The sequence below is a fragment of the Falco biarmicus genome, chromosome 12, assembly GCF_023638135.1.
Source record: "Falco biarmicus isolate bFalBia1 chromosome 12, bFalBia1.pri, whole genome shotgun sequence".
Taxonomy (NCBI): domain Eukaryota; kingdom Metazoa; phylum Chordata; class Aves; order Falconiformes; family Falconidae; genus Falco; species Falco biarmicus.
The window spans coordinates 31,925,390-31,949,265 of record NC_079299.1 but is presented as its reverse complement, the minus strand read 5'-3'; the positions used below and the strand labels follow the sequence as shown (position 1 = coordinate 31,949,265).

At 40.6% G+C, this 23,876-nt stretch overlaps 1 protein-coding gene across 3 annotated transcripts in view; it reads left to right on the top strand.

Moving 5' to 3' along the window:
* The first annotated feature begins 4,010 nt into the window (after positions 1-4,010).
* EML6 (EMAP like 6) overlaps positions 4,011-23,876 on the top strand; it is a 118,129-nt gene continuing 98,263 nt past the window's right edge. For all 3 annotated transcript variants that reach the window (XM_056356918.1, XM_056356917.1, XM_056356919.1), the window contains exon 1: positions 4,011-4,736. In XM_056356918.1, coding sequence (XP_056212893.1) covers positions 4,540-4,736 — 197 coding nt within the window. In that variant the 5' untranslated portion in view covers positions 4,011-4,539. The remainder of the gene's footprint in view (positions 4,737-23,876) is intronic.

The window sequence follows — 23,876 nt, the reverse complement described above, 5'->3', positions numbered from 1 at the left end:
TAATGATTTATAACACAATTTTTTGAAAACAGAGGGTATATTTTTAGTAAAACATGTCTATTGTTTAATCCCCACACACTTTGACAATGCTAAATGGCTCCCCCCCCCCCGCCCCCCCCCCCCCAAAAATCAACCACCCATAGTTTTACTGAAGGATGAAATCAGCTTGGCCACCGCTGCTCACAGCAAGATAGCAGCTGTACAAGCAGAGACTTGAAACTAGTTTTTTGTTTGTCCTTGTTGAGTAGGTGAGGAGCCTATTTTTCATCTGTATTAATTTTTTAATCAGAGTTATTCAGTGTCACAGCAAATGTAAAAAAAGAAGGCTAAGATCACACGGAGGTTATTCCATTACATAGTGCTGAGATGAGAGAGGATGAAGAATTCATAATTCATTGGAAGTCTTATTAGATACCCACATCCACTGCTCGACAAAACAATTTTCCACATTCTGATGTTTCAGACCATCAAAAATAAAATAATGAGACTGAAATTTTTCCATAACTACATGAAGATAATTTACGCTGGTTTCCAGCACAAGTGGGTAACGCAACACATGGTTGCTTTAAAGCTGTTCTTGCTTCTGTCCTTCTGAGGCTACACAAAGATTATGAAACACAAAAGAATGTGAGAGGTTATATCAAATTTCTCTTCTAGGAGAAAAAGCACCTGCCTACACGTGGATGGCTGTGGCAGCGTTGTCAGTGGGACCACCCAAGTTCGTTACATGACCTGTTGGGGAGTGGTGAGCAGATTACAAGTCAACAGAACGCTAGCTCTGTTTTATTAGCGGTTTTGTCATCGTTTAGCCCCAGCTGGCAACTAAACCGCACACAGCCACTCGCTTTGCCCCCCTGCAGCGGGGTGGGGAGCGGATCGGAAGGGTGGAGGTGAGAAAGCTCGTGGGTTGACGTAAGGACAGCTTAATAAGTAAGGCAAAAGCCGCACACGCAAGCGAAGCTGCTCCCCACGGGCAGGCAGGTGCTCGGCCATCCCTGGGACAGCCGGGCTCCATCACATGTAGCAGGGACTTGGGAAGGCAAACGCCATCGCTCCGAATGTCCCCCCCTTCCTCCTCCCCCCGGCTTCACGTGCCGAGCGTGAGGCTGTACGGTGTGGGATACCCTGTGGGAGCTGGGGCTGGCCGTGTGCCCCCGCAGCTCCGTGTGCCCCCAGCCTCTGTGTTGGCGGGGTGGGGTGAGGGGCAGGAAAGGCCTTGGCTCTGTGTAATTCTGGCCAGCAGCGACTGAAACATCCCTGGGTTGTCAGCGCTGTTCCAGCACAGATCCAAAACAGCCCTGTAGCCGCTGTCGTGAAGGACATGAATTCTATCCCAGCCCAAACCAGCACCCTTGTGTGGTCCGGGGCATCACAAGGTTCTTCCAAGAATGAATCTGTAAGAAAAGAAGTATCTTAAACCCTAAAGGGTTCCTTTATGATAAAAGTTAAATACATATTCATCATTTTAAATACATTTTCTAAAAAGAAGGCAAGACAGAGGGTTGATTTGGCAATTGCACATTACTGTAATTTTCAGTGTCTAAGTTTATTTCTCTAAATGAGTGGGAGATAATCATAAAGGCACTCAGGAAACTGCTGCACCCTGTATGAATGTGAAATATTTTAAATAGCTCTTAAAACCATTCCAATTACGTGCAGAACTGACTTTTAACATCGGTAAACAGCAGCCTTAAAAGTCTTTGCGACTAGGTTCCTCAGGGACTGCTGGAAGAGGGTCTTTTTATACAGGCATGCCAGTCCCGAGGACCTGGCATATTACCAAAGGGAAATGAATGAAAGATCAAAGACTTGTCCCGACAGATTTGAAATGGCAGAGATCAGCACACGAATGTAAATGTATTTGCTGTTTTCTGTGTTATCATTCTGTTTGAAAAGGGCTTTTGCAGTAATGGATTGTGAGCTCGGCCACAACGATCGCCGTGCTGGCAGTCCAGGAGCGCACAGAGCAAGGTGTGTATGTGGCTGCGTGACTGCTGCGATTTGCCCAGCGACCTGCTGGAAAATCCAAGTGAATGCAGCAAAATGTGGACTGCAAAGAAAGGATGGACTCATTTTGTTGTACCTTCGTTTTCCTAAATTCTTGTGAGACTTTTGGATACAATTGCAACAGGAAAAGCAGAAAGATGAGATTTCTCGTGTGCGTTTGCATATGGCCCGTGTAAATACGCAGCACGACTTCTGAGGGAAGGGCTGGGGGCAGGTGCGTTCAGCGTCTGCCGCTCCTTTTCGGCTCGCCGGTGGAAGTGCCTGCGCGAGGTAACCCCACGCACGCCTGCACACGAGCAGCCCCCGCCGCAGGACGCGCCCTCGGCACGGCGGGAACGGCGGCGCGCGGGCGGGCGCGCGTGGCGGGCGCCGGGCGGGAAGGGCTCGCGCCGCTCCCGTTGCAGCCGGGCCGCCGCCAGGGCCCCCGCCCGCCGCCAGGGCCCCCGCCCGCCGCCAGGGCCCCCGCCCGCCGCCAGGGCCCCCGCCCGCCGCCAGGGCCCCCGCCCGCCGCCAGGGCCCCCGCCCGCCGCCAGGGCCCCCGCCCGCCGCCAGAGCCCCCGCCCGCCGCCAGAGCCCCCGCCCGCCGCCAGAGCCCCCGCCCGCCGCCAGGGCCGTCCCGCCGCCAGAGCCACCGCCCGCCGCCAGGGCCGTCCCGCCGCCAGGGCCACCGCCCGCCGCCAGGGCCACCGCCCGCCGCGGCAGAGCCGTCCCGCCGCCAGAGCCACCGCCCGCCGCCTCGCCGCGCGGCGCCCTGGGAGTCGTAGTCTGCGCCCTCGCGCTGGCGCCGCCGTGAGGCGCCGCGGCGGCCCGGCTGAGCCCCGCCGTTGCCGCTCATCGCGCTGAGGGAGCGCCGGCCTGTGGCGCCGCCGCCTCCGGTGCGCACGGGGAAGGGGCGGCTGTCGTCGGGCGGCGGGGGAGCCGCCGCTGCCCGCCCCGCCGGGCTCCAGCTCGCCGAGGCGGAGGCGCGCTCCCGCCTCCCGGCGGTGTCCGGCCCTGAGGCGCCGGGGGTGGCCCGGCTCGCCCGCCCCGGGCGGGGACGTTGCTGCGTCGGCTGGCGAGCGCCAGGCTGATCGCGGTAGGGGCCGGGGGCCGTGAGAGGCGATACCCTCGTGGCGGCTGTGGCTTTGGGCGTGATGCCAGGTTTTACTGTAAGGTTTGCCCCAGGTGTGGAGCGCAATTCACTCGGGGCAGGTGGTGCCGCTTGCGGGTTATGTTGCCTGCGTCCCGGGGAGCGCTGCCGGCGCCGTGGCCGTTTATGTAAGCCGCTATCGACACGCTGCTCTTCGGTTTGGGCAGACAGGGAACGTGAGGCAAGTTGTGTGGGGAAAGGTAAAGGGGTTAGCCTGCTAGCGGGCAGTTGATCCTTCCCTTCTCCCTGGCGCTATGCTGTATGAATGAGCCTTCGGTTTTGCTCCTCTGATTTTAGCGTCCTGTTCCCTGTGGTTGTGGCCGAGTTTCCGGAGGGTTGGGATTGGTTTCTTGTTGAGTGATACTATAAAGCGCTGGATACCTTATCACAAACAACATGCAGCAACCTGACGCAGCTGATAATGACAATACAAATCTTGCTTTAGAAAAAGCAGAAGACAGGAAAGGAAATTTTTCCTTGGTAATATTCCAAAGGATGACAGTAAATAAAAACACAAGCCCCCGCTGCTTCGTGGCAAATTGGAGCGGTTTGTAACTGAAAAATGGGAAACGCAGTACTGTTTTAATCACCTAGTTGCTGTAGACTCCAAAAGAAGGAAGTGTTGGGTTGCTGGGGGATAAGGAAAGGTGGGGTAATATCACCATGTTTATGCTGGATGTTCTATATGAATCCTCTCTTCTCATATTATCTCATACGAGGACTCAGAGCATTGGATCCTGCTGGAAAGGCTTGAAAGACCCTAGACCACTCAGAACTGCCACAGCATGGATCAAACAGTGCCCCCCCCCCCCCGCCCCCCGCCAGAGTAGTCCCTTTGCATTTGAAATACACATGCATTCTGCAATTCAAAACCACGGGTTTTGTGTTTTCTGTCTTTCAGTTTTGACCCAAAGATAGCTATCTTAAAAAGGAGAGCTCCCAGGAAGCTTTTTGCAGGAAGCCAAGAAGGTGCAATACGGGAGATGCAGCAGAGAGCCTTTGGCAGGTGGTGGTGGTGACGCACAGAAGTTACTTTGCCTTCGGAAAGAAAAAGCCCTGTCTGCTGCTGATGTAGGTGTGTTTTTGTGATCTCCCTTCTCCCCCAAGAAGTTGCCTGGGTCGCGCAGCGGCGGGGAAACGGCAGCTGCTCGTCCTGGGCAGCAGCAGCAGCAGCAGCAGATTATGGTGGCAGCGCAGCGGCGAGAGCAGCGGCGGCGGCAGACCTGATCCGCGAATGCGTTTTCCACTTCAGATCGTCGCTCGGAGGTGCCACCTGAAGCTTCTCAGCTGGGCAGGGATCGCTAACGTTTGAGAGCGGAAAACCCTGGAGGGGGAAGGAGTTAAGGGAAGGAGGGGCAGCGCTAGGTTTTGTGTGTGCTTGTGGGGAGAGGGGATTGGTTATCATGGCGGATCGGACAGCTCCTAGATGCCAGCTCCGTCTGGAGTGGGTTTACGGGTACAGGGGTCACCAGTGCCGCAACAACCTGTACTACACGGCAGGCAAAGAGGTGGTTTACTTCGTGGCTGGAGTCGGCGTGGTTTACAACACCAGAGAGCACAGCCAGAAATTCTTCCTCGGGCACAACGATGATATTATCAGGTAAGGGGGCTGACTTTTCTGCTGGTGGGGTGGGGTGGGGTTTAAAGGGAAGGGAGGAGAATGTAGGGCTGGCAGAATACCCCCTCCTTGCTGCATACAGCTCAGCTTGTACCTGTCGTTTCAAAGCAGCTCAGATTTGTTAGCAGCAGGGTCTGTGAAAGCTGAATTTCTAGATACTGTTGATCATCATCATCTTTGTAGCAAAGCTTCAAAATGTTGCACTAAGAGAGAAGATAAGGTTTTCTATGGCACTGCACCAAAAGGAAAGCACTTTGTTTCGGTGTGGAAATGCACTGGAAAGGTCTTGGTTCAACAGTGCTGCAAAATTGTGGATCCCGCACCTTGACCTTTCCACAGCTGGGACCCTGGCTTACTCATTCTGATGTCTTATAGAAGGCAGGTGTAGCTCACCTTACACTCAGCAAACCTCAGCACAAGTGTGCCAATAATTTGGCACACAGGTCAAACTAATATTTTTTATTATTATTTATTTTATATATTTATATATCTATAAAATCTGGAAAATTTAAATCAAAATCAAGTTTAGCTTTTTGTACTGCAGCCAAAAACTCCCAAGCGTGCTGGTGCAAGATGGCTACAGATGCCCAGGTCTTGCTCCTGGTCTGACCGGTTCTTTGTCTCTTTCTCTTAAATTCTGCCCAAGAAGTGAATTTAATTGATGATGTTGTCCTACTGAAATACTACTTTTGTTGCATCTCACAAAAAAACACAGTAAAAATGTGGTTACAGAGTAAAAAGGTAGCCTTTTAACACATCTGTCCAAAATACAGAAATTTACATCTGTAAAATAGAAAATGAATGTTGTATCTACTACTTTATGACAGAAATCTGAACCTAGAAAATCCTTATAAAGGATGTTGTGTGGTAATGATACTCCTTTGAGCATAGCTAACTGCTGCCCTCCCTATTCACCTAATTCAGCATGAATGAAGTGTTTTCCTGATGATGTGAAACCAGAATAGTCCCAGGTGACTCATGGTGCGGTAGTACTGTGGAAACATCTGCTGAAGTCAGAGTTTTGACACTCAGTAGCAAAATCACATAACTGCCATGTAATCATTCTGGAACCTTGTTTACAGAAAACCATCCACTTTTCCTAGTGAGAGCTTGTGGCTGCTGTGTATCCTCATAGCATTCTTCTCTTTATAATGTATTAAAGCAGTAGCATTTTATGAAGTACGGTGGATGTTTGTAAAAGTTTGTTCTGGTTTCAAAGGTATTATCAGTTCCAAAAGGCTGTTTATATAGACACTCAGCTGCTCCAGACCTTCAGAGAAGAATGAGTATTTTAGCTGTTTATTTTAGGACATCTCATATTAGGTGACTGCTTTTGGCAGCGTCACATTTAGAATGTACCATGGGAATAGAAAGAATATCGGATTCTGATATTTGTACTTCGATACTGCCTATGCCTGTTCTCTTTAAAGAAAACTAGCAACCACCTCTTCAGGCTAGGAGGTGTTTTGAGGGACTCGCTGTATGTCCAACTAATGCTTTGGAAAGATGAGTTTGGTTTCTGATATGCAATGAGATCAAAATTCTGTAGGACAACTGTAGTTTCTATAAAGGATGAAACATTTGGGTCCAGAGAGCATGAGCAGGACCCAAATAACAGTTAATTTCACCTTTTAGTGGCTGAGAAATGTTGCTGTCGCATGGGATTTAAGGAAGTAGAGAATCTCCAAAATACTGCTAGAATATTCTATTGTTTGCAACCATTTGTTTGCCTCCTTTGCTGTTGATGCACTTTGCAGTCCTTATTGATGCGATATCCCATCACTGTAAGCACTTTTAAGTAGATGGTTCCTTGTGTGGTTATGTGGTATGGCTAATAAATGCGGGAATTTAAATTCTCATATTTTCGGCTTCACAGCTCTCATCCAATTGAGATGAATGGGATGAATGTACTTATTCAATTTTTCTGGTTTTGTTGGTATTTGCTTGCCTGAGACCAGCTTCTAAACAGCAGGGCTTACATTCGCAGTCCAACATGTTGTAATTTCTAAAGAGATTTGAAACACCATTTAAAAAAAGAAACCTTGCAGATTTTGCAAAATACCGCAAAATCAGGAAGACTGGAAGACCTTGAAGTGGGAAGATCTTCCCTTCTGAGGACTGCCATTAGCCATTTCTGTGTTGAAAGGTTTCAGTGAATACTATTTTGTGGAAAAAAACCCTAGATGAACCCATAATTCAGAGAGTTGAGAACCTGTGTATTACCTTGAAGTATTTATTAAAATCATGAAAGTGGATATTTGTCCTTGGTGAAAAGGTCAGATGTTCAATGTGTTTTCACAAGATAAATAGTTCTGCCTCTTGTTTTTGTATCAAGATAATGCAGTTGGACATAATTTAGTTTGGCCTAAGGTAGACCAGAATGTATGGGATTAATGGAGAAATACCATTTTTTTTCCCCAAAATTTGTATTTGAAAAACAAGTTCTGTTTGTATAAAGAACTTGACCTATGCACTCAGCTAATAAGGTGGAGGTTCAGAGTACGAACAGGAGAGCTCTGAAGCATCTGTTTTCTGTGCAAAGCCACTGCAAGGTGTTGTGCTTCCAAGTTCTTCCTCCTTTTAACTTCAGGATGAGATGAGGTCCTGAACTACCCGAATTAGCTTTGAAGTGAGCCCTGCTTTGTGGAGGGGTTGGACTGGCTATCCTCCAGAGTTCTCCTTCAACCTAAAGTGTTCTGTGACTCTTTTGTTATTTCCAGCCATATAATACAGTTCTTTTTGCATGTTACTTAGTTCATGCTATTGATTAACAAGTACTGTCGTTATATGTCCTTACTTTGGATCAACACGTAGTTGAAATGAATAGAGTTGGCTCCAGTCTCTGAAGTCTGCCAATGCATTTTGTTTAGAGAATAAAAAGTCATGTCATTTATGAAGTTTACTTTATAATCAGATCATGAAATACACCCTGTTCTTCTCCCTTCCTCTTTAAAAAAAAAATAAAAATTAAAATTTTTGAGTGAAAATCTTTGATTCTTGAGTGCAGCCTGGCAGCTCTGGGGTGGTGATGGTCAGAATGCTCCTCCTTTCTCTGAGCTGTGAGCCCTACAGTTTACCCGACAGTCTGTGTTACAGGCTACAAAGCAATCGTGAAGTGTCTTGCACGGTAGTTCTACATTTGATTGTTCTGGAAAGGTGATCTAGCTGAAGCATCATAGCTAACGTGTAATAGCTAGGTAAAAGCATAGCTATTGCCACGTTTTAATGTGGAAAGTGTCATGTAGCCGTATCGTTGTGCGTGTAACTGATTTTCACTGAATTCAGTCATTCGTGCTTGGCAGGATTAGGTATCAGAAGCTGTAATATTACCATATGGGGATTGTTTCCTTCTTGAGTAAAAATGGCCTTTTGCAGCAGCTCATCATAATGGCTGTTAGGTTGATGTATTAATGAGAATCTTGCAATTCATGCAGTGTCACCACCTTCAATGGAATTCATGCAAGTGTAGGATCTATGTTTAGCATTACCACTTGCAAGACTGGATCGTTAGTTTTGACAGTAATTGAACACTTTCAAAAGAACAGTAGGTTTTCTTACTTCTATAGTATTACTTCTATAGCAGCAAGCAATTAGATCACTCCTCTTTTTTAATCTTGATGAAATATTGAATAGAGGCAGTTCTTTCCTCTAATTTTTCTACAATTTCTGCATGTGAAAGCCAAAAAATCTTGCCATGGAAAACATCAAGAATAAAAATATAACCAGCTGATACACTTTCCAGTATAATTCAAAATACAGTTGATTTTATTTATTTTTACAGAATTCATTTGCAAACAGAGGTTCCTAACTGTGAGAAAATTTTCCAGTGGTGTTATAATAAAGTTATATCATATGACCCTGTTCTTGTAGTTCTAAGAAATTTTGCAGTATTGATCAGTATTCCTGAATATGTCGAAACTTACTGAGAGAACACCTTTGACAGCATATTGAAGACTTCACCTACCTCAGTTTCTTCTGTTATCTGTTGTAGTGTTACACACTTACAGAAGCACATTTTGCATTCCAGTTGCCTTCAGGCAAGTCACTGGTGAGGCAGAGTGCCACAAGAGACCGTTCCCTTTCTCAGATCTCTCTGCAGTGTTTGCTGCCTGGGCATGGTACCTGGAAAGCCATCCTCTTATCTGTGGATACCAAAGCATGTTGTTTGTCTAAGGCTGCTTACAATGTAATAGCAATGTCGGATTTATCGGAATACTGCTGTAAGTATGCTGGGGGGGGATGTTCCACTGTGCTGACAGATTGAGATTAAAAATGTGGATGTGCCAGTGGTGATTAGATTTACTGGGCTGTGAGAGTGACTAGAGGCCTGGTTTGTTCTTTGGAGCGATTGTTTCAGGAGACAGGATGCATATTGGAACATGACTGCACGTTTTCCTGACTTTCTGCAGCTTGGAAAAAAGAAATACGATGCTTGAAGCAATGTCATATATTGTTGGCTGTAGTAAATCAAATTTTGGAGTAAGTAAATTGATGGCAGAGGTATGCAAATCAAAACCTCAGAGTTAAAATATCTAAACTATACTTTAATATTTTTACTTAGAATTGTGTATTATAATATTTCTGGTTATAGGGTCGTGCTTACTTGAAGGGATCTAAAATACTTTGAATTTATGTTTAGTTGCCACCACTTGGATGGTAAATGACAGCACTTGTTTGCTACAGAACGAAGCTCAAGTTGCTGTGGTTATAAGTGCATGGAAGACTGTACTGCTTGTGGCTTGTGCTAAACCTTCACAGAAGGTGGACATACAGGACTTCTGAAATGTAGTGACCTAAAAGATAGCAAAATAGCAATGAAGCAGTCGGAGGTTTTCAACAACAGAAATTCCAGACCTGTTTCTTATGTGAATGCTATGCAAGTTCCTGTGCAAAGCCATTAAAACTTGAAAGGACTTTGGAACAGCTAGGGCGAAGCAGAATGTGAGATCCACGTACACTAAGGTGCTTTGGGAACTGGTTTGAGACAGTAGGTTGTTAAGAGTTTCATATTTGAGAAATTAATCCCCCATAAAAACTCATCTAATCAGCTTATTGCTTCTTTTGCTTTCCATCTCAAAAGAAAAAAGGGGAAAATGCCATTTTTTTCATGAAATTCTGGTGGCCACTTTTTGCTCTGCCTCATTGCTGTGCTGCATTTAGATTTTAAGTCTTTTCTGGGGCATGAGCAGCTATAAATATTTGTTTCTTAAATATCCATATTAATGCATCAGACATGTTGGAATATATAGTTAGAGTATCTTATTGAATGTTATCTTAAAAATGCATAGATGAGTTAAAAGTGTAGAGAAACTCAGCAGGCGTTTGCAGCAATATGTCTGGGAGAACAGCTGTCCTTTAACTGCAGTATTTCAGCAGACCAGTCCACATGAATCCCAGTGGTAGGGGATGGGTCAGGTATGGTAGCAGAAGAATAAGTAAGATCTATTGCTTGTCCAGCCACAGCTCGCTTGCTTGTTTGGACAACTGAAAATATGTTTATTATTAAAAATCACAATTAGAATTTTGAACATTCAAATAATCAAATTGATTTAACTCATTTTCAAAATGGAAAAGAAATTACCATGTCCAACAAAACAGGAAGTACTTGCATTGCTCTGTAGAAAATGTTTGGATCTTTATTATGATTTTAGCTTTTCACAGCTGAAAAAGACAAGTGGTTAAGTCTGTATCAGATAATATATTAAATTTCTTATTGGATTTCCATGAATAAACTCATTAACACGCAGAACTGAGTATCTAGCTTATTAAATATCAGCGTTTTCGTATGTGTTAGTCTTATATTGGTATTTTGCAGTTAGAGATTTCTCTGTCACATTATTTCACCTTACCCCTGCCCCTTCACTGCTTACAGTATCTTAAAAAAATTAAACTTTTTTTTTTTTTTTTTTTTTACACATTTGCTCTGCATTAGCTATCTGCAAGTCTTTGCGGTTTTTATTTTAATTTTATCAGGTAGTGGTGTATAATTGCTGTTTTAACAGGATGAAAACTCATGGAAAACATTTTGATATGAATAACCAAATTATCTTTTTTATTAGAAGTATAGGGGTGGGGGGAACTTAGAGGTTAGTTTTATATTACCATTTTCTACTATAAAAATTCCTGCAAAAGTATACAAATTGTAATTTTTACAGAAGTTTATAAAATGTATCTTGTAGGACAGAAAAGATCAACCTCTATGAACTATTATTTGTATCTTTCTTACTGACTAAATAGATGTCAGATAGATTTACCTAGGCAATTTCCAGACACGCAGTTTCTTCCAAGTCTTGATTAGGATTTTGCAGGAAGAATCATATCTCTCTTTTAACACTTAATGGAAAAATACTATTGTGTATTTCAGCAATTAGGATTAAAAATTCATACTTTTGCCTGTAATAACTTGTTCATAACTGGGTATCTCAAGAAAAAGTTGTGTCTGGTAGGGGCTGCAAGCATCCTTCCAACATATTCACCATGCAGACTGGCAACTAGGATTTTTCAGATGAGGAGGTGCAAGTTGCTGTAGGCCAGGCTTTGGGCTTTTCCTCAAGGACACAAGGCCTGCACTTCCTTTGGTGAAACTAGAAGAGAGAGTGTTTTGGTTTTGTACTGCATTGCAGAAGAAAGCTCTTTTGCTGTAGTATATTTAGGAATAGAAACAGGGTTTTCAGTTTGTGGAGGCTGTTACTTATTTTTTTAAAAAAGTCTTGGATAAGAAGAACTGCAGCAATATTTGTAGGAGTACTTCTGAAACATCTCTGTAGAAGGACAAACTGCTGGCACTGTTTTCAGGTACCATAAATATTCTATGAAGTATCCTCCATGACTTTAGTACTAGGCTTGTGGCTGGCATCTATGTGCTTTCTACAGCTCCAAGGGTTTGAATGTTCCTCTGCAAAAGTAGGAGGGGTGTTAAGGTCTTCAGAAGTTTTCTGCTCACTTGCCTACTGCTCAGGCTTTTAGGAACCTTGGTGAACAGCAAAAATGCCTACTTTTTTTCCCGCTTAAAGTCTCTTCTTTGGAATAGCAGCTTGTTTTTCATGACATGCATTTCCACCCCAAGGACATTTAGTTGTCCAGAGTTTCTGTCTTAACACATGTTGAATTGTTCTTTAGAGGTGGTATTTATAATGGACTTGGAATGAGACCTCCAAAGCTTTAGGTAGGCCTGAACTTAAGGCCAAGTATAAACCATATGTTTATGTCTGTCTTGAAGACTGACGCGATGAACCAACCCATGGGATCTCTAAAGGAGACACCGTTGAACCCTGCTGTGTTTCCGGGGACAGTGGCATTGGGTGCACCCCGGGAAGAACATCACAGTGCTTTTGGCTGGGGTCATTGGTAGTGCAGGGAAAGGGTTATAGGCATTATGCAAATATGCTGGAAAGAAAAGTTACTGGTTTAGTTTTCACCTCACTTCTATGTTATGTTCTGAACAAAATTGTGAAAGTTGTTAAGAGCAACTTAATGATGGTGTATTACTCAAACGAAGCAAGGAGGTGTTGCTGTTTGCGTGACACTGCATAGTGGTGATGTATATAGTGAGTTGTACACTGGCTTTTGCAACCTCCTGAGCTTTTTGCGCTTACCGGTGCAGTCCCACTTACAGCGTAGTGACTCAACTCCACAGTCAGAGATGGACGTGTTGATTCCAAATGTTGGTGTGTTGTGTTGCTATCCACATTCAGATTTCAGAATTCTTGAGGTATTTTGTGTGTACTAATGTGGTTTTAATATAAAATGCATCAAGTTTCTTTAAACAGCCTAACAGTATAATGAACTTTGGTATGCTGTATCTTGGTGATATAATTTCTCTTGATGCTGGCACTGAAGCCTGTTCTTTGTTTTGTGACAGATGGATTGGAATACACTGAACCTATGGTATTGAAATAGAATATGAAATAAACTATACTCTGAGAGAGATATAGCAACCCCTTAATTTTGGTTGCTTGACACTCCTTGTTACAAAAGGTGTTACTGAATTTTTACCGGGAATTTTGAGCACCTTCATTATTTTTAGCAGACCTGCACATTCAAGCAATAATCCTACATGAAAGTTACAGACTAGTAATATAGTTGATGTATAGGCATACTAATATTGATGCATCTACATCAAAATTGGACGTGTATTTATGCAAAACATCTGCTTCCTCATCTTCAGAAATTGTCTTCCATATGCAGGGATAAAAATTGCAAGTGTCACTTACTCTTGTACTGTCTTTAGTAGTAACATTACTTGCAAATATTAATTGCAAAGTAAGGTTATCTATAACAGTTTAGGCCAAGATAAGCTGAACTGAAGAGTTCAGGATACAGTATAATATTTTCCCCGCTCTTTTTTTTTTAAAAGTAATGCTGTTAATTCTAGAAATTATTTAAGTTAACTATAGTAAAAAGAGAGAAACACTAAAATATCCCTTCAGTTTATTACAGCTTTACTTGCAATTAAGGTTAGAGTATTTTTTCCTGTCGCCCTGACTAATCAGACCATACTTCCTTCTATCTTAAGCTGTGTTTAACAAAAGGTTAGTCACTGCCAGCTTCTGTCTGACCAGAAAACATGTTAAATTTCCTTCATTTTTTCTTTCATATCTTTATTTTTTGAATACTATTCATAAAGCATCTCAAGGAACTTCTGGCTTAGTTCTTCAAATGCTGGTGTCTATGATTAAGTAGAAGCTGAGCTTTCTTTTTGGCCTTTTATCTGTCAGAATATAAGAAGGATGATGATATGTATGTGACAAGTTGCACTAACAGGGCCAGCTCTTTGGTCCTGTTTACACTGGTCTTGAGTATGTATTAGTGTGGCTGCATTTAAACAAGATTTTAGCAGTAGGTCTATAGCAGAAACCTGATCCCTCTAGGATTCCGAGATGTTTAGAAATGATACTTTTTTTTTTTTAAAACATTCATTGAAATGCTGTTCAATGAAGCTACTCTTTCTATTAGCAGCTGTAAAACAAGTTTGAAATGTGCAATTATGCTCCTGATCCAAGGTCTTACGCAGGTCCAGTGACTACTGCGTGTGGACTGGCTCCACTACTTTGAGGTTTGCATTTTTTTAAAAATACCTGACAAGAGGAGGAGGCCACAGATGTCTAAAAGGATATTGCATTGAGCCTTTAGGAAAACTGTCTCTTGTTGAAAGAGCCATTTTAAAACTTTTGCTTGTCAGACAGAAGAGACTTGATTACATCTGGGAATTAGATACAACCATCGCAGTTTGACAAGCTGCCTTAAGGATGGGCAGCTCTGTGCTATATTCCTTGTAAGACTGCTTATAATGCAATCCCTCTTTCCCAAGAGGTAAATACTGTCAATGTCTTTTGCCAGAGAGTTCTCTTGGCTGTTTGGTTAAGCATCTGGAGGTGGCCTTGCACTAAACCGTAAGACTGTACCTGTGTTTTCCCTGCGTCTGTGCAGCTGACACCTTCAGTGTGGTTGCCTTAGGGTTGGCTATGTAAGTTGCGTTCCAGCACCTGTAGTCCTGATCTGTGGCATAAGAATGTAATGGTGTTGTACAAATGAGGATCTAACCCAGAATTACTTCTGTCGGACTAATCTTAAAGACATACTCTAGTTTTGGCCTGTAGTGGCTATTTTACGTCTTAATCCAGGAAACAGTTTTTAAAGAATTGCCCCTGAGCTACGTGGTTGTGGAAAACTGCATTTTGCAAAAGGTGCTTAAAGCAGGTAGCCCACTAAAATCACAAACAGGAATATTGCTTTCTCTTCTTAGAAGCATGTTAGTTTAATGTAACACCATAGGTCTGGCAGGTAAGTATCATTAATTGGGTAAACAAGTAATAATTCATTAAACATTTTAAAAAGAAATGTACCCCAGAGAACTTTATTACCTAGTAATAGATACATGTCTTCCTTAAGTGGTATGTTTTCACAAAAGGTTTTACCAGAACTTGTTCAGGTAATGCTGTTTCAGGAAATTTGCTAGATGCATCTCTTTGGATAGAGCCACCTGAAAGAAATAGAAAGGGATTGTGCACTAAAGTTTAACATAGACATGACATTGATAATGATAGAAAAGTTGCTTATCCAGACGCTTGCACAGAGCCTTCCTGGATATTTTTAGAAGATTGAGATTATTGGACATGGGCTCAGGATATGAAACTCTGCTCTTTGACACTCAGTAAGATTTTTGAGTGGTTAATGTTGCTAAATAATGGTGTTAAAAAGAAATGCCACTGTCTTTTGTGCATTGTCACTGTTTTTTAGGTGCATGGCACTTTCCTCCTCTTTATTTCCCACGTCTTCATTTAATGAATTGGTTTCTATACCACATGTCATGCTATTCAGAATGTAATTACAATTGGGGGGGGGGATTCTTTTGGATATGGGACTCTTTTGAACATAGAATTTTGAATATAAATTGTATCACAGATCTCAAAATAAATGTTTCCAATTAATTTCAAATGAAAATTTGATACTTCATATTGTGACTGGAAACTTTAGCAAGGACTAGATTTAAATCAGAGAGCTAATGCTCTTTATTTCTCTTCTATGAAGTGGAGATAGAACACCTTTTTTAAGAAATCTGCACATCTGTGTTAGGTTCATCTCTCTTCCATCCACTTCAGAGGAGCCTCCTTCTCTCTGCCAGAGAAGCTGGGGGATGCTAAGGCTTGCTAGACTAGAGCTGGCTTTTGTGAACATTGCTGGAGCCTGACGTTAGCTACTAGAGCTTTTGGATTCCTCCTTTCTCCTTTGTATATACTCTAAAAAGTTTTGCAATGATAGTTCAAGAAATGGGTCATGGTGTTGCTGGAGTAGGCTGAAGTTCTTTGGGAGCAAATGGGGGGCGGGGGGGGGGAAGCAGTCTGTGTGATGTATTTTTTGAGATGTGACCACTACGTAAGTGACCTTGGGATAAATGGAAAATGGGCTAGCAGCACTGAGGAGGATAGTTAAGATTATTAAGTGAATAGGCCGGTAATAAAGTGGTTATTGAGCAGTTTGTATCCATTTCCTATGCATCAACTTGTGAACTGTACCTCCGGACAGTGTTAAGTTGGCCTAATAGCCAGTAAGGAGTTGGACTTGATGATCCTTATGGGTCCCTTCCAACTCGAGATAGTCTATGATTGCATGTAATAGGTACTGGTAGCCTGCTGCATTCATAAAAAAGTGTTGATGATTAAGGTAAAGGACAACAAAGTGGTTTTGGAATAAGGCTCGTGTTAGCCATAATTGGTTTCTGCATTTTGTTACCTCCTGAACAGCACATCGATCCCATGACTTTCTCTGAATCAAAGAATATACAACTATTGCTTTGTTCCAAGTGAAACTTCCTTAATCTACCCAATAACAAAATTTTTGCCGGTGCATTGTTCACAGTTCAGAAGAGTTCTAAGAAGCAGCTGTGCAGGTGCTGATTACTTTTATTTCAAACTAGAAACTTTAAAACAAGCTGTGTAGGCCATGTGACAGATCTGTGTAAATAGGCTTGCTGTTTACAGGTTTGGTCTTGCAAATCTTTTTGTCTTGGTGGGAGGTTGGTGCAGTCAATACAGTGACAGTGAAAGCTGATGTTTGAGACGGAGGCAGTAGCTGCAAAGTATTTTAGACTAGACTTCTTCTGGTGATAGAGGTCTGGAAAAGCTGATTTCTCTGTAATTGCCACATTTAAAAATATATTATTTTGTAACCTGTGACTAGTGAGGACAACTAGTGTGTAAGATGTATGCATTTATTAATGGTCGTAAACCATTACTTTGGATCCAGCTAAAAGGGTGAAAGCTTTTACATTTCTGCTGTGAAATGTGTTTTGAGAAATAGATGAAAAACGGGAAGAGTTTAATCCACTATATAACTATAGCCATTGAATGTTGATAACTAGATTAATCCATCCAATATCCTCCATAGCCTCTAATTTAAGCTTATACAATGGATCAGTGAACGTACTTCATTCCTTGCAAAGGTAAATATCATTACATCTTTAAAATGTACATACACCTTTCTAAACTAAGGATAGTAATCCTGAGTTCATTTGGCTAAGTGGTAGTTGGTTTTGTTTTTTTTTAATTTCCCTGCATGGTCATATTTCTGGTTCAGTGAAATTAATAATTCAGAAATAGAGCTAAGATGAGAAAATGTTCAGGGATCTGCATCATAAATCCCTGTAAAGGGAAAGACAAGATTAAAAGACAGTAATAAAGCATGCATGCATGTGCACACACACAGAGTGTAAACATTGTTCTAAAAAAACCTGGGGTGTTAAAGAATTTGGAGATGATGAACTCCAGATACTAGCATTTTAATGAAATTTGCATTTAATTAAATCCCTCAAATTCTATCCAAAGATCGAATACGATGAAAACATGTGGGGTTTTATTTTTTGCTGTGACCAAAATGTATCGGGCTGTGTCTGGAATTTTGCCCAGCCAACCAAAAGGGAGATTTTAATTATTGGAAGGGGTAGAGGCACTGAAATACCACAGTTGCATTCTGTTTAATTGAGCAGCATATTTGTATCCCTATTCACTTTATATCACAGCCTTATATCACTAGTATACAGGTTTTGGACTATTCTGGTATTCCTATAGCTTATAGATTGCAAGCTTCTTAGCTGCTCTTGTACCATACTGCTTCAATTAATTATATTTTAGATGATGATGAATTGCCAACAAAATCACTTTTGATACTAAAACATTTCTTGTATGAGTGATGTCCTAGTCTGTATGGCAGCCTAAAATTACTTACTGCCTTTTAAAAATTATTCTTTTATCCTTTTAAGTTTTCTTATATCCTTTTTAAAATTACTTTTCATAAATTCAGGTCTTCTCTGGCAAAACGCAAATAGTTCTATCAAAAAGAAGTGCAGTTTTATCAATAATTACTATCTTAAGGAATAGATATAAAGTGATTTCTTTGAGATAGAACTGAGCTAAGAACTTAGTTTTGAGGTTTTGAGGCATTTGCATTTTTTGTTTTGTTTTCACGTTTACTTTTCTCTAGGTTTCTATCAGATTTTCAGATTTCTAAGTTATATTGCTTCTCTCCTTGTAAGGAGATTAATTTCTTCGAGAGAGAAATAAAATACAGCATGAAAGAATATCGTATCATTTTAGTTATGTTTGCAGAGTGAGTGGAGTGCATGGCGCTAGCTATGCTAGTCTCCTACCAGTTCTTGGCTACTCACCTCCAAGGCATCACCACTGTATTACACAGCTAGGAAGGGGGCAATAAGGAGTTGTTACAAGCAGCCAGCAGTATCATTATAATAGAAGCTATAGAAAATAATTCCTCTCTTCATGTAGCAAGAAAATACAGAAGTTGATAAATGTTGGTACCTTTAAAGGCTTTTAGCAAAATATGACCTATTGTTTTATTGCCTGCTCTGCAGATGTAGAGAAGAATTCTAGAATAGTAGAACTTCAAAAGCACGTAAGGCAACAGCCTCCTACAGTTTTCAACTCTTGCACCAAACTAACAATGTCAGTGTGTATTTTCAATTTTTTTTATTGCAGTATAGATTAATGAATTACTGGAGAAATTATAAATAATAATATAATTATACAGAAAATGCGTGGCTCACATTAACAATAAATGCCAGGAATGGGATATGTTTTTGGAGAGTCCACTGTATTTTTTTGCTTAGGCTTATACTGAAGAATCAGGTATGATATATCTTTTTGCAATAGGTAACTAGCATGGATGCAGTTTAATTCTCAAAATTCCTTGATTAAGAGAGGTTGTTTTGCTCAGGAAACCTGTAAGAGGACAGAAGAGTAAGTAGATATCTGAACTGTATAGAAGGACACATGAAATCTTTAAGAGCTTGTATTTTTCAAAGCTCTGAACTAGCTCTAACTAGTATCTTAAATCAGTAATGAAGACCTGTTTCTTTGTCTGCCCACAATTAAGTCCATTGTTATTTCACACACCTGGCGGTCTGCCATCATATGGTTAAATCTGGATGTCTGCTAAGCCAAACTGAATGCAGTTGATTAGCTTGTTTTATTGAAACTGCATTCCTTTAATCCTAAATTGGGTTCATGCTCAAATAGTCTGTTCAGTTTTAGCTTCTGAGTATCATATGAGTTATTAGCAAAACCCACTTTCTCCGTGTAAGGGGAGAGTGTAATGCTTTGTCTACAGAGGCAGAAGTAAATAGAAAATAAGGATATGAAGAGGAAGATGAATTTAGTTCTTCAGATGAGCCTGACAGTTGTGGCATGAAGCCTGCTGTCTCTCCTACTGTAATGTAGAAGGCAAAAACCGCTGTAACATCCATGATGCCATAAGCTAGAGAAAAAACAGAGTATTAGAAAATGACAAGCAGTAAACCGGATTATAACTGCCTGAAACTACATGCTGCCAGGCAGCTACATAATTGCATGAAACTATTTAGTCTCCCCTGCAGCCCTGAACCAAAAATACAGCAAAAAGGTCTCTGATGAGGTCTGCTCTCTGAGATTTCACAGAAAGCAGAACTCCAGATTCAGAATCTCTGCTTTGAATAGTTTGCTAAGAAGTCAAGAGAAACAATAATAGGCAAGAGAATGAGTCATAGTGCTTATGTAAAAAAAAACCCCAAACAAATATTATGACTTTTTAACTCCTAGTACCAGACTCGAAAAAGAATAATAATAATTTAAAAGGTGTTCTTTGGATAACTGTAATCTCTGTCAAATACAGCACTTAATGGATTTTGGTAGTGTAATAACTTTACAATACCTGCTCTTTCATATTTGTATCTGTGGCTGGCTGCACATCCAATAAGACACAGATAAAATTAATAACTATATGGATAATTAGTAACTGTATATTGTATAAAAAGATGCATGTGTTCTGAATAATAGGGTGTCTTGTATTATGAGGGTCCCTAATGTAGCTGCTCCTACTGAAGAAAAAATAAGCTGAAGTGGTTTGTGTATATCTTCAAAATGTATGATCAGTCATTCACCAGAACATGGAGGTTAGTGAACACTTCCAGTGATACCCTGGTTCCTCAGATATTTAATATTGAAAATTTTATCTACGTATGTAAAGCCTAAATTAACTACATGGCATTACTTTTTATTTGAAACTTACTGTATTTGCATTTTATAACAAATCAAAGCAATCCTGCCAACACTACTTAACTCAAGATAAGTCAGTATCAAGTGAGATAGTGCGTGTAGCCTGAGGGCTTTGAAGAGCGTGTCAAGTATTTATGTAGTTTCTTTCAGTTATTTAGCTTAGGTGCTACTTGAGTCAGGAGCCCAAGTTTATTTGGTTGTCAAAGGACTGTTTCCAGTCAGGCAATTCAAACCTCTACCAAGTTTGTTGCCTAAAATAACCTTAAATAGAGGTACTGAGTGATTTCCCTTCATACTTTTTTTCCCAACTATCCATTTTGTAGCCAGCACAGAAGAGAAGTTACCTGATTCAAAGAACATGCTAAATTTCCAAACTCCCTCTTCGTTTTTTGGATACTTCTCTTACCATTCTGTAGAGTTGCCACAGATGTAATTTGCTTTTCAGCTATTGTGATGGCTCTGTGGGCACCACCCTATGTGCCAACATATGAATTGCTCTGTTAACACAGATGGATCATTTTAAAAGTTTGGAAGTAAATTAGTCTTCAATTTCTAGAAAATACTTGAATTTCCAGGAGTTATTTGTATGCTATGATGGAAACTAGGATGTAGATCTTTAACTGTAAAGTACTAACACAAGTAATCTAAAAATCTTTACCCTTTTTCAAACCAAAAATCTTTATGGTTTACTAATGTAACTCTGCTGAAACTTTCAATAAAAATTTCTGTAGTTCAATTGACACTGAACTTAGCTCTTAATTGCATGATTTTAATATTGATGGTGAAGCTCTTCTCTTTTAAATCATCAGCCTGAAATGTCATTCAAATTAGAGTGTGACAGTGATAAACATAACAACTGCTAGAGATGGTGGAAGTCCTGGTGTGTGTAAATACTTCTGTTTAGCTGTCTATGTTATATGGCTCTTCCTCTGTTTGCTAGCAATGATCGCACTGACTCTATCTGCATGTGATCTCTGCTGTTCTTAGAGTACACTGGTTAAACCAAGTTCAAAACAAGTGAAATCAGCATACTAGATTTTGGGTAAGAGATTTACTTTACAAAATCTGGTGAATACTTGAGTGTGACTAGTCATGTAAGGAGATCTTAGATCTACCTAGAAGATGGGTGACAGCTGTTTATTTTTGTAAATGCCTATCTAAGAATATTTTCAACCTGAACAGATACTATTTTTCTCTGCAAGTTGGCATCATGTGAGATACAATTTTTCTGTAAGAGAGCTGAGAAAACAGTGTCCATTTATCTGAGCAAGGAACGTTTTGACACTTGTGTCTACATCAGTATAATTTTACAATTATATTTCAGTTAAATGTTAGACCTGGTGATGGGTCATAAAATAATTTAAATTAGGAGTAACCATGGTATTTTGTTTTTCAATAGAGGACAGATGAAATCAAATATGAGTACACTGCTGTTAAATAAGACAGCTCTTTAGAAAGTGCTGTGTTTCTTGCTGTATTGAATAGTTATTTGATGGAAGTATTCTGAATGTGCTCTGTTCATAGTGTATTGCATTTCACGCTTTCCCTGTGGTATCCATTATTTTTCATTTTGAATCTATGAGATGCCCTACTGCCTAGAGCTAAATGTTCTTTTACCTCATCATTTAGTTTGTTATGAATTACTTTATACATGGTGACAGTTAAGTGCTCTGCACAGATATTTTTTTTTTTGCCTTCTTCCTCCCTAACAGATACAACTATTTAATCAGCCTCACCCCCTTGAAATGGAGCATTTTCTGCAGTTGTCACAGATTACCATCACTTGCACTATAGTTTCTGTGTACCGATCCCCCTCAATCTTTTGTCAGGATTGCGTTCTGGTTTTTAAGTATTTTTTAATATGTATATGCACACACAAATATCTGTAGTGTGTGTGTGTATATATATATATATGTGGAATGATTATATAATTATGTAGATTTATATAATACATAAATATGTAAAATATACATATTTGCTTTTCAAATGAATTGTTGACTAAATCTTTTACATAAACGTTCAATATTACAAAAAGCCCCACACCTTTCTTCCATGTTACAGCATCATCTGTGCTTTGGATTTATGGACAACTGAGCTGATCATGGCCACAGTCTATGTAATTATGAGTTACCCCTGGCTAAACAGGAATATGTCTCTCCCAGAAAGATGTGTGTTCATACAGCAACAAATTAGGGAATGAGCTTCCCTTCAGCTTTCCAAAAAGTCCATTTCACCATAATTTCAGATCAATAGTGTTAGAACTCTTGACAATGAAATCATACTGATTGTGGCTGCCCCAGATTACTCCTTTAACTTCTAGACACTTCTGTCCTGGTGGTAGTAGTGATGCTGTCCCTTCATTCAATTCAGGAGTGTACTGGACTTCAACCTGGAATTTTTAAGCAGTTGGAACTAAATAGAGATGTTCAATACTGGCAAATCTGAGACTTTTCTGAGTTGTGACAGAATTTTAGGCTCCTAGGAAACGTTACCAGTAAAAAATAAGCTCCTGCAGTGTGACAGGAGGGGGTTTTTTGGTTGTGGTATGTGATAGAAATTAAAAAAAAAAAAAAAAGTGATAGGCACCAAAAAAAGTGACAGTCACAACCATATTAGTTCTTTGTGGATTGATCTACTGGCTTTTACAATGACGTGTCCAAATCTAGTTTATTGGTAATAGCATACATACTCTCTAAATCACAGATAGAAGAGCTTCACTCTATTTCAACATAATTTTAAGGCAAGAGCCTAAGCGATTACATTCTGCTCAGAAGATGATGGGGATTTTTAGCTCTTCATTTCTTTCTGAAGACAGATAATGGTGTTTCACGTGCCATTTCCAGTTATCTTCTGTACTGATTATTCCTGTGGGAATGTTACCATACTCGTTCTAACATGTTGTACTTCAGTGTTTCTTCTGTCTCCATTGAGTCAGTTAGGTAGAACAAGTTTCCTGTTTCCCTTGGCATCCACCACCCCATGTAGAATAGCGTCGATGGAACTGTAACTAAAGTACATTTGTCTCTCTCCTGTTTTGTTCTTGGATTGCTCACGGGTGTGGGACTTCCCAGACTCAATTGTTCATACAATATGCCAACATATTTTACCAATCTTATTTTGAAAATTTTAGCATGTGTCTTTGATCAGCTGTTTCAGAAACCAGTAAAAAAGCCCTGACATATTTAGTTCATAGAAAAACTTGCCAGCATATCATAAGTTTTGAACATAATTTTCTTGTTAGATATGTAATCTTTATTTTTCTTGATTAGTCTTCATTTATATTTTAAAGTATGCTTCCCTTGATTTAATATTTTTTCCCTTTTTTTCTCAAATTTATTATACTTCTTACATTGTTGTAAAAAGAAAGCTTAACTTTGTGAATAACACTTTGTGACAGTGAATAAAAATGAGTGCTTCTGGCTAGCCTTTAGGGAGATGACTTCATAGTTATCAATTAAACTCCCACGCAGCTGCAACAATCTGCTTTGACTGATGACCGAAGTCACCTCCCTAAAGGCTGGCTAAAGGTCTCTCTTCTCTACACTAACTCAGAGACATTCTTTGACAAGTATGTGGAAAGTTTCCTTGCTGTGTTTTCTTTTAGTTCTGTTCAGCTTGCAAGATTACATCCTTTTTTTTTAAAAAAAAAAAAAAGAAAACAGTATCTATTTTCACTCTTCTGTGTTAATCTAAATATTTATGTTATAGTTCCTTCTAGTCAACATAAGACGATACCCCTTGGGTAAACAATAATTTGTTACAAATCTGCATTGTTTCACCAGATCTGTGAGAGTTAACTCTTAGCTGTGTAAATCAGGATCTGTTTCTTTCTCTAAAATGAGGTTCTGTTGTTTGTAATTTTTCTAACACAAGAGAGTGCTGTTGGGTCAAGGGGCAGCTGACCGCTTGTAAAAAAGAGATGAGGCGTTTGGTTCTCCAGCCTTGAGAACAAATAGCATGGTACAGCTTGCATCCACACACTAGCCTGGTTTGCTTCCTCAAAAGAGGTGACAGCAACCAGATCACAGGAAATGTCCGTGCCACGTTTTTTCTTCCAAACCTTGTTCAGGCATTGTAT